This window comes from Trichosurus vulpecula, chromosome 1 (genome assembly GCF_011100635.1).
Source record: "Trichosurus vulpecula isolate mTriVul1 chromosome 1, mTriVul1.pri, whole genome shotgun sequence".
Lineage (NCBI taxonomy): Eukaryota > Metazoa > Chordata > Mammalia > Diprotodontia > Phalangeridae > Trichosurus > Trichosurus vulpecula.
Window position 1 is genome coordinate 228032271 of NC_050573.1, and position 13779 is coordinate 228046049.

A 13779-nucleotide genomic window follows, 5' to 3' on the forward strand; every position below is an offset into this window, starting at 1 on the left:
GGTCTCTATGGGACCAGCAATTAGGAGAGGCAAAGAGTTCAAAGAAGAAGGGTTATAACCTTTCAATGGCATGTTTGTGCGGTCTTTTAAAATGCAGCTTCTCCAGTCTTTCTTCCTGTATTCAGCAAACACCGCAACCCACAACCAGGTTAACAACCTGCTGGTATGGCAGCCTGAAGCGGGCATAGAAAAACTGTGGTTTTTCATTTGGCTGCATCTGGAAAGACACCAATTTCTAAGTCCATTTATTCCTAGTTGTCCTAGGGAAGGGATCTAAAAACATCCTGATGACTTTGCTGCAGATTTTGGGCCAAGAGGTACAAGGGGAACAAGAGAAGAATGGGCCCTTTGAATTGCCCAAGATGCCAGGACACCCTCGGAGCCTGGAATTGGAGGCTTTCTGCCTTTGTGGTGACTTCCATTTTATACTGTTCTGCACTGATGTCTCTTAGGAAGTAAGTGAGATTGGGAGGATCTGGCCCAGGGTTAAGACAACCAGTTTCCTATATTTTGGGGGAATCTGAATCCTCATTTCAGATTTTAATGCAGACAGAGGTTCAAACCTGTTCAACGCTCCCTAGAATTGCCTTGCCAGATTAGGGAAGGGGAAAAAATTGAAGGGAAAATCTTTGTAGTCAAGGTTCAGAAAAATACCTCTGTTTTCCATGAGCAACTGTCATTTTTTAGCTTTTCACAGACTCATAGGACAAGCAGGGACCTATGGAGGTCATGCAATTCATTTCCTTGCTTTTGGAAGGGAAGTACTGAACCAGTCCAGATCAATCTCTCCCTTTTAAAAACAGATCGCCAAAGAAGGTAATCATACAGTCTCCCTTAATTCCCTCCCCAATGTTTAAGGACCCTCACTAACAGGAAATTTTCCATGGCTGATTGGGTAGGGGTGGGGGACATACAACAACACACCAAAATTATCTATTTTGCTAATGCCAATTAAATTAGAGGTGCTTGAGATTTCCTTACATTCAGTGTGTGTACTCCCAGAGGGAGTTAGTTGAGGTGAGCTTGGCGGTGCCATGGGTTGGATTGGTCACCCTGTTTTTCAGCCAACCCTCATATTTTAATCAGAAGGATCTGAAAAAAAATCTTCCTAACCCTCAGATGTTTTCAAAGAGCTCTGTATGTCTCTGTTCTCACTACAGATGGGCTCTGTTCTGAGGATGGACACTGACCAAGATGAAAATCCCTCTTATGAGTTCAAAGGAGATGATAGGAAAGTAGGGGAGGGACGAGGGGGCGGGGGAGAATGGGCAGAAGCCAGAAGCCTTATTAAACACTTAAAAAAACCTTTGATTTTTAGTCTCCCTGGTCCCATCTGAGAAGCCACATCACTGGGGTTTTAAGAGGGGAACAGAAAGTGAGGCAAACATAAGTTTAAAAGAAAAGAATGCCATGGTGAATGAATTCCTTGCATCCCAGAATTTGAGAACTGGAAAGAACCTCAGAAATCAGTAGGAGGCTAAAAAAATTATGTGGTGTGTCTAAAGTTACAGAAGCCAAAGTCAGACTGGAATCCAGATCTTCTGACCAATGCTCACTCTACTATGTCATGTCTCAATTGGAGGCATTCTATGTAGATTATCTGAATGCTCTGATTTACATTCTTCAGTCCTGTGATCTCTGTGTCATCACCCTCAACTCCTCCTCCTTCACACTAGCTCCATATAACCAATTTCTGGTCAAGTGTTGTTATTTCTATTTCCACAACATTTTTAGTATATGTCTCTTTCTCCCTACTCACACAACTGTCTCCTGGGTACAGTTTCTCATCACATGACAGCTGGACTACCGGTTGTTTTCTTTGTCTCAAGTCTCTCCCCATTCCAACATATCCTTTAATCAGCTGTCAAAGTGATCTTCCTAAAGCTCAGATATGACAATGTAACCCAACTTCCTTGCTCAATAAACTCCAATGGCTCCCTATTACCTCCAGGACCAAATATAACATCCTATTAAAGCCCTTCAAACCTGGTCCCTTCCTCCTTTCCAGACTTCTTACATTTTTACTCCCTTCCACACACTATATAATCCAATGATACTGACTTTCATGCTGTCCCTAGCATGAAACACTCCATTTCAAGATTCTTTGCCTTTTTACTGGTTATCCTCTCACCCTAGAATGTTCTTCTTTCTTATTTCTACCTTCTGGTTTCTCTTTCAAAATTCATCTCAAAACCCACCTTCTGTAAGGGGCCTCTCCAGGTACCTCTCCCCCCATCCCCCAATGATGTTTTCCTTCTAAGATAGCCATTTATTTACAGTGTATGTATCTCACATGTACACAGTTGTTTGCATGATTTCTCTTCCATTAGAAGAGGAGCTCTTTGAGGGCATGAACTGTGCTTTTGCCTTTCTTTGTAACCGTAGGACTTAACACAATACCCGGCATACAGTAAGTGCCTAATAAGTGCTTGTTGATTGGCCTACAATTTGGTTATTTTTCCAGCCAATTTGGAGGAGTTAAAATTAAACTGAGTCAATTTCCCTGTGTATTAGTGATTATGTGAAGATGTATGATTTAGGCATGAAAGGGAATGTGCTCTAACAATGCAGATCATAAGTCCACCTAGTCCAATCCCCTCCCTCATTTTATAGACAAGGAACTGAGACCCAGAGGTGTGAAGGGATTTACATGTAGTAAGCAGCCGAGCTGGGAGTTGAAACCAGGCCCTCTGCCTCCGAGTCTAGCAGCATACTTTGTCTCATACCACTCGACCCTCAGATCACAACCTGTTCTAGGGAGTTGCCCACGGCATGTAGAGCCTTACAGATGTTGCGAAGTATGGGATGCAATATTTGAATCCACTTCTTCCTGACTCAACTCCAGCACTCTACTACTCCATGTTGATTTTGTATTTGTAAGCATTCGCATTAAATATTTGGAAGATGAAGAGCAGGGAAGGGTAAGGGTGAGGTTGACCTTGTTTGGGCAAATATGAACTTTCTACATTTCCCAAACCCTTTTTATCCTACTTCTCATTATCATAAGTGGCAATATGGCATAGTGGATTAAGATCTAAGTCCAAATCCTTCTTCTGCCATATACTGGCTATGTGACCCCTGGCAATTCACTTAGCCTCTCACTGCTCTAGGCAATTCTCTAAGACTAAAAGTTATCAGTTGCAGAGATGATGCCAACATGCATTGGTAGAAAGAGTTCTCTTATCTGGCAATTTGCTATGCCAGTGACATCAAAGGTTCATTTTCTAACCTCTCAGTACCTTATATATTTTGAGAGATGGCTTCACTTATGCAGATCAAACCCAATAGCCAGAAGGAAGTTTTTACTGCTGTTGTTTTTCCTACTACTATCTCAAACTAGGGCCTAAAAGGTATATGTTACCCAATCAGAAGACTGAATTTTGACAATCAAGACTCCTAAATGAAATTTTGGACTGATTAACAACTGTTCAGATTCCATGAGTCTCCTTGAAAAATTTCATTGAAGACTTGTCCATCATTCTTGGGAGCAGGTTTTTCTTCTTTCTCATCTTTTTTTTTTCTTTTCCAAGGAATCAACCTACTAAAAGGGGCAACCTTAGGAATTCCTACTTTACCAGTTTAAAGAACATCTTGGGGGTCCAGAGACTTTACGTGGAGAAGCTCTTTCTTATTACAACCATAAGGACCAAGAATTAAAGACTTCCCTTTTCCTCATACTCAGTTCACCTTTTTTTCTTTTCAGATAGTTTGAAACAGATGAGGCAGAACATAATGGCTCTGGCTCATGTTCCCCCTTGGAACAAATGGCCCTCGACATCACTCTGGCAAGCTGCCAACTCAGAGTGATCTCCAAGTGACTCTGCATCTCAGTGCTCATCAGATGTGTTTTAATTACATATACTAAGACATTGCCATGACAAGATTGATTTGGAGGAAATATCCCTGGCCAAGTAAGCTTTCTCAGAAGATTTTATATGATTATAATAAAAGGAGTGTTTTTGTTATGTGAACTCATGATAAGATAGATTCAAATAACCATCTCCAGTACTGAGTACTCTTTGAGAAAGGAAATATTCTGTGCTATCTCATCCGGTTGCGATTTGCCTCAGAGTATGAGAAAAAATCCTTCTGATTCACACACACACATTCACATGCACCCTCAAGTAGACAGCAAATGGATCAATCCAATTAGGGAACCAAAGAAACTAGCAAGTCCAAAGTGCTTGGGTAAAGAACTCTAGAAATGTCAACAGTCTAGATAAGTTGATGCTTACTAGGGGAACCTTCTTAACCCTGGCTGCATTCCATTTGTAGCTATTCCACTCTTAGCTACCTATAAGTGGCTAGGGCTCAAGACATAGCTGCTGTACTTCCCAGTCTTTCAATTTCCCATACTTCCATTGGCTGTAGCCAGACCTACGAAATTCCTCTCTTAAACTGTCTGCACTATGTAGCTATACAATCACTGCTCCGCAACTGGGTGAGGATGACAACACATTAAAGCTTGTGCACAGCCCCGTGGGAGAGGGTCCTGGGTACCTTTAGCTAGACAGTCCCTCTGTATGTGTGTATGATATTGGACACACTGCATGTGCTTGACTTTTTGAGTTGTGCTCTGAGGAACAAATATGACGTGCATTAAGCTCTTGGAGAGAGGGAGAAGTGCTTTGTAAATGTATGATATTACTGTTATTGCTACTGAACTATCATATTAGAGTCATCACTTACCTGGTCTTACTCCTTCTTCGTGTCTACTAATTGTGCTCTTTCTTACTTCCCCAATCTTTTCTCCAGTCTACCTTTAGGGTCACTACTACCATATGTGGTCTTGTTTTTCACAAGCCCTCTGGGAGATAGCTTGAAGAAGTGGAAAAAGTACAGGGCTTACAACCGGCAGACCCAAGCTTCTAGCAAGTCCTAGTTCTGCCACTTACTAGCTATGGAACCATGGGTAAGTCCTTGAACCTATTTGACACTCACTTTCTGCATCTGTAAAATGGCAACAACAATCTTCATATTACCTAGCTCATAAAGCTGTTTTAGAAAACAGTATTGTAAAGCTCTATGCAGGATCGTATGTCCAAGACTGGAAGGGACCTCAGAGCCTCACTAGTCCAAGGCTCTCATTTTATAGATAAGAAAACTCAACTTCAAGAACTTGTGACTTACCCAAGGTCACACAAGGGCATAAGCAAGTTATTTTCATTGCTAGAGAAAGTTTGCTGGTACCATGGAAAAAATACCATGGATAAAGTGCTGGGCCTGGAGATAAAAATCTAGTCTCAGAAATTTAGTAGCTATATAATGCATTTAACTTGTTTGTCTCAGTTTCCCCATTTGCAAAACGGGAATAACCGACCCAAGGTTGTTGTGAGATAATATTGGCAAAGTGCTTTGCAAACCATGAAGCATTATATAAATGCTAGCTAATCTTATTATCATTATCATTACTGACACTACGATTTTCTTCATCTGTCACTCCTACTTTTGTTTTTTCCTCTCTTCTTTTCTCCTATCCCTATCCCTGCTTTTCATATTTCAGCAGCCCAGTACCCCAATAACAACCAGCCTATTTTTAAACTACTGTCATCATTAATTTCTCAAAGGCATCACTTCTTCAGCTGCTGGGCTGCCATACCCTAATCTCTATTGTGATTTCACACTTCGGCACAAAAAGGCTGCTGAAATCTTGCTGCTCATCTTAAATATAAAATGGGAGATCTCTGGTGGTCCTGGGACAATACAAGGAAACAGATACCTTGGCATTTTGTAGTGGTGGCTGGTAACTGGATGGCCGGTAGAACATCCTTTGGCTGGAGTCAGTGTGAATGTCACCCAGGAACAGTTCTTCCACAAGGTGATCCAGGTTGTGGTGGAGGTACTGTTTTTCTACCCGGATCAATTGAAGCTCATGCATAGCAAAATTCACAGCTCTGGTACATTCACGACCATTTTCTTCTCGCCATAAGTCATAGGTGGCATCCTGCACCCAGGGGTTATCTGAGGGGATGAAACCAGGGCATGTGCGATTTACCAGCTGACTAAGTCTTTCAGCAACAGCTTCACTATGACAGATGATCTGGACATTGTGTAGCTGGTAGTCTGCTTCAGTCCCTCCTCGGATGATCCAGGAAGCTTGGCGAAGCCGTATCTTACCCCTGATGACTAGAGTGTAGGTAGGGTTGGTGCAACGGTTACCACCATAATAAAACTGGTAGGCCTTGAAGGTATTATTGTGGTAGAATCGATAAGATCTCGTGATGAATTCTGGACCAGATCTCACTTCACATCTGGAGAAGAAAATGAAGAGGATTTTTTAAAAAATAAAAAAGTACATGAGAAATGGAGTCCACTACAGCTTTCTGAAATGAAAAATACCATAGGAGCGTATAATTTAGAGCTAGAAGAGATGTTAAAAATCATCCAGCCCAATTCCCTCATTTTACTGTTCACAAAAGGAAGCCCTGGAGCAGTTCAATAATTCATCTAAGGTCATAAAGATAGTAACAAATGCAGTATTCAAATTCATGTTCTTGGATTCCAGATCCAGGCTCTTTCCACTCTCTAGACAGGCATTCCTTCAAGTTACAAATAAGTCAGAGTGGTAGAATCATTACCTTCAGGCATAATCTCTATCTTTCCTACAATTCTCATTCTTTGTGCATAAAAGGTAGGTCTCCGGATCAGAAAAGAAGTTTCATTCTTCAATTAGTCAAGAAAAAAATATTATTCACATTTTAATTTTAGAAATATAGAAACATTTCCTACTGCTACGAAAGAGAAAGGTTCAAACGATACTTTGCATGAACCTACTTCCATACACTGAGCCAGTTTTTGGCCATAAGCCATCACTCATGGGTCAACCCCTCCTCTTCCCATAAGCCTTCACTTTAAAAAAACTATATAGCATTTCCTGGGGGGAGAATATAAAAACATAAAATGTAAAAAGCATCACTTTCACAGTGTGCAATCTGTGAACTGACAAGCTATTCCTCTTCAGATAGCTTTAAAATAATGAGACTTGCTGCTATAATTCTGAGTGCTCTTTTCTATCAGTGTCAATATTTGGTGTATGAGGGGGAGGCAGGATGGAAATTTTGATACTCGCCTTGGAGTCTTGGTAGGAGCAAACTTTGTTTTTCTCTAAAGCACATTTTCTTTCAATTTCAACTTAAAGTTATGAAATCCTAAAGCTAGGAAAGACTGAAGGAGTCATTGAGTCCATCTACACTATAGTATCATACTAAACCAAGTGAATTTAATTCATCTAACACTTATTATATGCCTACTATGTCTAAGGCCTTGTGGTAGTAGCCTGCTAAGAATACAAAGATGAAAGAAGACACAGTTGCCTGCCCTGGAGGGGCCTACAATAAAAATAGTTACAATAAACTATGCACACAAATAGCCATGAGATAGCTAGATGGTTCAGCATCCAGAACATTAGACATAAGATCCAGGAATAACAGAACTTCGAATCTTGCTGCAGTCACTTATTATCTATGTGACTGTGGGCAAGTCACTTAATCTCTCTCACCCTCAGTTTCCTCATCTATAAAACAGTGATATAAAAGCACTTACCTCACAGGATTATTATGAGTATCAAATGAGATAATGTATGTTAAATATTTTGCAAACCTTTAAGTACTATGTAAATACTAGTATTTACATTAGAAATATTTTTATATTATACTATATTACAAGTATTTACAAAGGAAGGAAATTTACTATATTATGAGTATTTACAAAAGAAGAGAATTTACTATAATACTAGTATTTACAAAGGAAGATATGATGAAGACAAAGAAAAAGCATAAAAAAGTTCATTGTGAAGTCTGTGAAGAGACAAATTTGTTTCTATTTGTTTAGAAGTTGGGAAGGATTCCATTCATTTGAATAATCATTTATTATCAGAGATATTTCATGGAAGAAGTGATACCAGAGTTAGGCCATGGAAAAAAGAAGAGATTTCAACACTTCTAGACAGTCAGACCAAATCATAGCAAGATGAGAATGGGAGGATGGAGGTAGGGAAAAGAAAAGATTAGCTGCATGGGTATATAGTGAATTCCACATTTTTTCCTTTTCATTTGTTCACTCTTTTGACCAAATTGGTTGTTCCTTTCTTCATTTTTATCCTATGTGCTTCCTTTCTTTTTAGATGTTAGATTATAAGCTCTTCCAGAGCAGAGACTCTCTTTTGCCTCTTTTTGTATCCCCAGTGCTTAACACAGTGCCTAGCACACAGTAGGTGCTTAATAAATGTTTACTGATTGATAGCATTACAGAGTTACAGCTAGAAGGAGCCCTAGAGACTATTCAGTCTAACAGTTTCATTTTAGAGATAAAGAAACTGTAGCCCAGAGAGTTGAAATAACTTGACCAAGGCCACATGTAGAAAACAGAAGTCAGGGTTTGAATCCAGGTCCTCTGACTCCAAAGCCACTTGGTTAAAAATATTTATTTTTCTTATTTACAGAGGGGCTACATGTTCTTAATTTACTTGCCTTCTCTCATTCCTCTTGGGGCTGTTATTCTTATTTTTTCTCCTTTCAACTACCCCTTTCTTGGCTCACTATTTTGTGTCTCATTTTATCACCCAGCTACCCATCTTTACTTCTTTCCTCTTCATAGAAGGTCCCCTTTATTCCTCTCCTTAAATGTCTCTCAAAACATTCCTTGGCACCCTGCTCTCCTACTTTGGCAAGTATCTCATTTTCCCCCTCAATTTAAAGCTAATGACAATAGTTTAGAATATTCAAATCCTGCTTTTTATATATGAGACACAAGGGATACATTGGTAGGTCAACTTTATTTCATGTTGATGTGAAAGCATCACAGGTAGTAGGTAGTAGATAGTGGGAAGTTCCATCTCCAGTCAGTTTAAACTTGGTTTTCATTCTAGCAAGCAAAAGGGTATAATGGTAATGTAAATTTGAAGATCTTTCCCACCCATTAATAGGCCCATGTGACCTGCTTATGTCACAGGAAGCCTAAGTCACATGTGGTAGGAGCAGCCTGCTGAATGAGAAGAACAGGAAATGCTCAGAGCAGTTAGAGCTGAGAGAGAGAGCAGACGCAGGTGTACTAGCTGTGCTGTGAGTGTGTTTGTGGGAAGGCACCATCAAGGGGGCAGAAGGCTAATGGGATGGCAAGGCTCCATGCTGTGATATGGTGTTTTAAGTTCCTGGCTGTTATGATAAAGTGGGCTTACTGGTTTTGGGAGCTGGTTGCTGCTTGGATGGGTTGGACTTATTGGTTATGGGATTTGGTCCTCTGGTACCTGAATAAATGTTTTACTTCTACCTTCTATATGGAGAGTCTCATATTTTGGCAATACAGAACTACATAGACATATTCATGATTATCATCAATGTTGTATTTATCGCCTTGCTAATACAAAGGGGGATGCCAATTAATGTTAGTTAAAAATAAGAACCTAATTGTAACCAAGAACCCTCAATTACAGGATCCCCTTATTTTGGCAAGGATACAATGGACAAATCACCTCTTTGCTTCTTAGGGTGCCATGAAACATATGACAACAGGAATATATAATTTGGCCCTTTACTATTCCAAGAAATTATTTCATTATCAATATGTTTTACTTAACTGCTATATAACACTGCTAAAATTTTTATTAATTCACATGTTTGAAACTATACTTGACAGTAGATAAAGGGCAAATTTTCTTTGAATATACTTTCCAAAAGAATAGTCCAGTGCTTTTGGTCTGTCATTCATAACAATTATGTTCTGACTAATAATGGCATTAATACATTGTTTTTAAAAGCTACCAGTACTATCATCTCCACTGCAAAAGAAAAATGTCTTCCCTGATATTCCGACTAGGAATAAAATTACTTATTATATTGTTAGGTTTTGTGCCCAATTCCAGAACGAGGCTATGAAGCATGTTTCCATAAGCAATCTATCCTTTGCTTTTTATTCCCACTGATAGCTAGGCCTCATCACCTTATACATGGACTATTAAATCACGTCTCAACCTGTACATCATTGTCAGGTTAATCTTTCGAAAATCTCATTTTATGAACTCATTACCTTGCTCAAATATCTTCAGTGACTCTAATGTTTATAGGATAAAATTCACATAACAGGTCCTTAATAAATGTTTACTGAATGGCTGACAAAATCTTTATGCTTGCATTCAAACTCCTTTACAATCTTACCTCAGCTGTCTTTCCAAACTTTTATCTCCCATTATTTCCATAAATAAAATTTCAACTAAACTGCTTTGCCCTGAAATATTCCTTATGCTTTCTTGCCTTTATGATTTTGCTCACATTATCTATCTAAAATTAGCTTCCCCTCTCTTCACCATTTAAAATCCATCTGAAGTATTTCTTACTTCATCCTCTAAATTCGTAGCACTTATTGTCTATATCAGCATTTCTCAAAGTGCGGTCCAGGGACTCTTGGGGATCTTTGAGACCTTTTTGTGGGGTCTGCTAGAACAAAACTATTTTTAATAATAATAGTAAGAAGTTTTAATTTATATAATTATGGTAAATATAGATCAATATAACTCACTCAAGGAAAAGCCCTTTGGGGCCCCTCGATAAATTTCAGGGGGCCTTGAGACCAAAAAGTTTGAGAACTGTTGGCCTATATTACATGCATGGAAATAAGTTATGGATTGCCTTATGCTATCTTTTATACTGTCACCTTGTGTTATTTAACTGTACCCCTTTCAACTAAATTAGGCAAGGGACTATCTTTTACTTCGTTGAACCCCCTTTAGAGCCTGGAACATAGAGAACACTCATTAAGTATTTTCTGATTGACCATGTAAGCATAAAATGTGTTGTTTTACCTAGCAGGCACAAGATGTGTAAATGGAAGAACGTTGGACAAAAATATTTGCTGCTGAGACATTCTCTTACTAAACAAAATCTTCTGTAACATGGAGGTGATCCTTATTGTTTTCTGTGGAGCTACAACCTTGGAGTCTAATTGCACATCCAAACCATTTCTTCCATTTTTAGAAGTTTTGATGAATTAGTTGGGGTACATTATGCTCATTATTCTTTTTTGTTTTTTTTGGGGGGGGACAGGGCAATTGGGGTTAAGTGACTTGCCCAAGGTCACACAGCTAGTACATGTGTCAAGTATCTGAGGCCGCATTTGAACTCAGGTCCTCCTGACTCCAGGGCTGGTGCTCTACTCACTGTGCTACCTAGCTGCCCGCTATGCTCATTATTCTTAAGAGGCAGTATGGCATAGTGGATGGAAGGCTTTTACTGGAGTCAGAAGACCTAGGTTCAAATATTGCACTGGAGACAAAGTCACTTAACTCCTCAGTGCCCCTGGCCAATTCTCTAAAACTATGAGTTACAGACTACTTATGGACTTATATTGGTGGAGTTTCCACACTGGAAATTTGATATGCCAGTGAAATCACAGTTTTGGATCAACCCCTTTTCCCCCCAAAAAGACACCCACCAAAATTTTTTGTACACCTCATAATCATCCTGAATATTGTTGAAATGTCTATAAAGGAATTGGTCATAGAAGAGAAGAGTTTTTTGAACAGATGGGTTTTTTTAACAGATGAAAGCAGAAAGAGGCATTTGTAATTAGTGTGATCTCAGAAACTTCTTCAGGAAAAAAATAGTTACAACTTGTTAGTGCTTTAAGCAACTGGTTAAGACAGTAAGTTACAACAGATCTGCCTTTCTGCTTTAGTGGTGGGAATTTCCATACCAGGGGTTTCCTACTCTGATAGAATCAAAAGATCAGAAAAAAATAAAACAAAAAAACATTTGATTCAAGAGAAATTACTATTAAACTAAAAAACGTGGCATCAAGCAACTTCGATCACCTCTATTAAAAATAAACTATGGCATTGGGTATACCCAAAAGCTTAATACTTTTTCTGTTTGATAATGAAGAGCCTTTCAAGGCTTTCTTAGTGAAAAACACAAGTCTGAACCACCAACGAGCTTTTAAAATGTTTACAACTTTAAACAACAAATAATTTACCAAAAGAATATTTTAAGGGAAGGATAATTTATTTCTTCATTGATAATCAAAATTCTTGAAGAATATGTCTAGAATTGACACTAGAAAACATCTAACTTCCCCTAAACAGTCACTCACTTTCCACATCTAAACAAAATTACAACTTTAACACATCTAAAACAATTGGATCATGTGAAGAAGCCAGTTTAAAACTATACTTTAAACATGTTGTATTTTATTCAATTTTATTCTAAACACTGTGAAAGAAAAAATGGCAAAGCCTCTTTGGGACACTTGAAAGAATCTGAAAGCCAACAATCTAGTTAATAAGAATCTTGAGTCATTCTATATAGAGTAACATAGATGAATAGTAAGCTTCAAAGAAAAAGAAGTCAGTGCCATGGAATCAAGGCTGTCAGAGTAACCTTTTTGTGATTGGACAAAAGACAGCCACAGAAATGCTGAGATAATATAGACTGATATTTCTCTTTTTTGTTGTTATTGTTCTGACAGAGGAGAAAGAAAAGAAAATAAAGAGCTGTCCTAGGAAATTGAAACTGTATAAAACGGCAACTACCTCTTAACTACAGAAAGGCTGGTTAGTTAAATTACTAAGGAAACTCATATGACTAAAAGACTTTCAGTTGATGTCAAAAGCCATAATGAGGTACAAAGAATAAAGGCATCATTCATGTGGCTGAGATCTGTGGTCATAGCTCTAAGTGTCCAAAAAGTGAAAGAAAAGTCAAAAGTTACTACTCCCAGTAACCTTAGAAAGGATCTCTCCCAGTTGTTCAAGCCTCCTCCCTCAATTACCTCAGATTTACCTTTTATACATTTTCCATTTATTTAGATATATACATGTGCTACAACAATTATTTGATCTTGCCTTTGTACCACCAGTTAACATAGAAGATGTTTAGTAAATACTTGTTGGTTAAGTACAAGAGAGAAAGACATATTAGGAAGTGATAACCTGTTGTATAGTGAAAAAGTGGTACTGAATGCTTCATCTCTTTCAAAAGTATTCAATTTTATATTCTGAGTTGTTTGCTTATTAAAGATTATATTATATTCATTTAACAATTAGTTTGTATTTATACCGCTATCGCAATATAAACATGTTTTTACAGAAAAAGCCTGGAAGGTTGAATCACATGTAGATTTCACTTTCCACCTGTGGCATAAGCCAAACCATTTGGATGGACATCATGTCTGACATGGTGGCAGTTGCCTATGGTGCCTAGGAAGAAATCATCCTACTTAGATCTAGTCTTGGTGACTCAGAACTGTTGAACGGCAACAAATGCCACAGGCCTCAGACCCTTAGACTCACAGACTTCTAGGTTACTTTTGATAATCTAGTGCTCAATTAAGAATGGATCTCATATGTATGGCAGAGAAAAAGAAATCAAGAAATGTGTTCTTCACTAGTAGAGGTAATTCTAGTACCTTTCTCTTTCCTGTTAAAGCCTTGAAGTCATATATTGCATTAGTTGAATATGACTACGGTATTTAGACCATAAGGAGCTAACTATGTTTCAGGAGTTGGTGAAATACAGATACTTAATTTCACTTGCTAATGACTTTTTTTATATAAACAAGCAGTACGATACAGTTCAGTAAACAAGGTTCCATTCACTAACTCTATGTGGTCAACTGTGTTACAGTATAATCTCTCCCTGAGCATAAGGTTTCAACAGTACTTACCTCTGTTTCTTAACCGAAGAAAGTTTTGGGTTTTTTTAATTGCATGCCTTCTAGGATAAAATTCAGATAACAAGGGAGTAGTTTTCATTGAATATTATAGGCAGTTTCTATGTTTCTGTGACACCA

At 38.4% G+C, this 13779-nt stretch overlaps 1 protein-coding gene across 1 annotated transcript in view; it reads right to left on the reverse strand.

Annotated features, from left to right (window-relative positions):
* The window catches only part of APCDD1 (APC down-regulated 1), a 51671-nt gene that overhangs the window by 23798 nt on the left and 14094 nt on the right, over nt 1-13779 (reverse strand). Inside the window, exon 3 of the mRNA XM_036741097.1 lies at nt 5720-6251. Within this exon, the coding sequence (XP_036596992.1) occupies nt 5720-6251 (532 nt within the window). The remainder of the gene's footprint in view (nt 1-5719; nt 6252-13779) is intronic.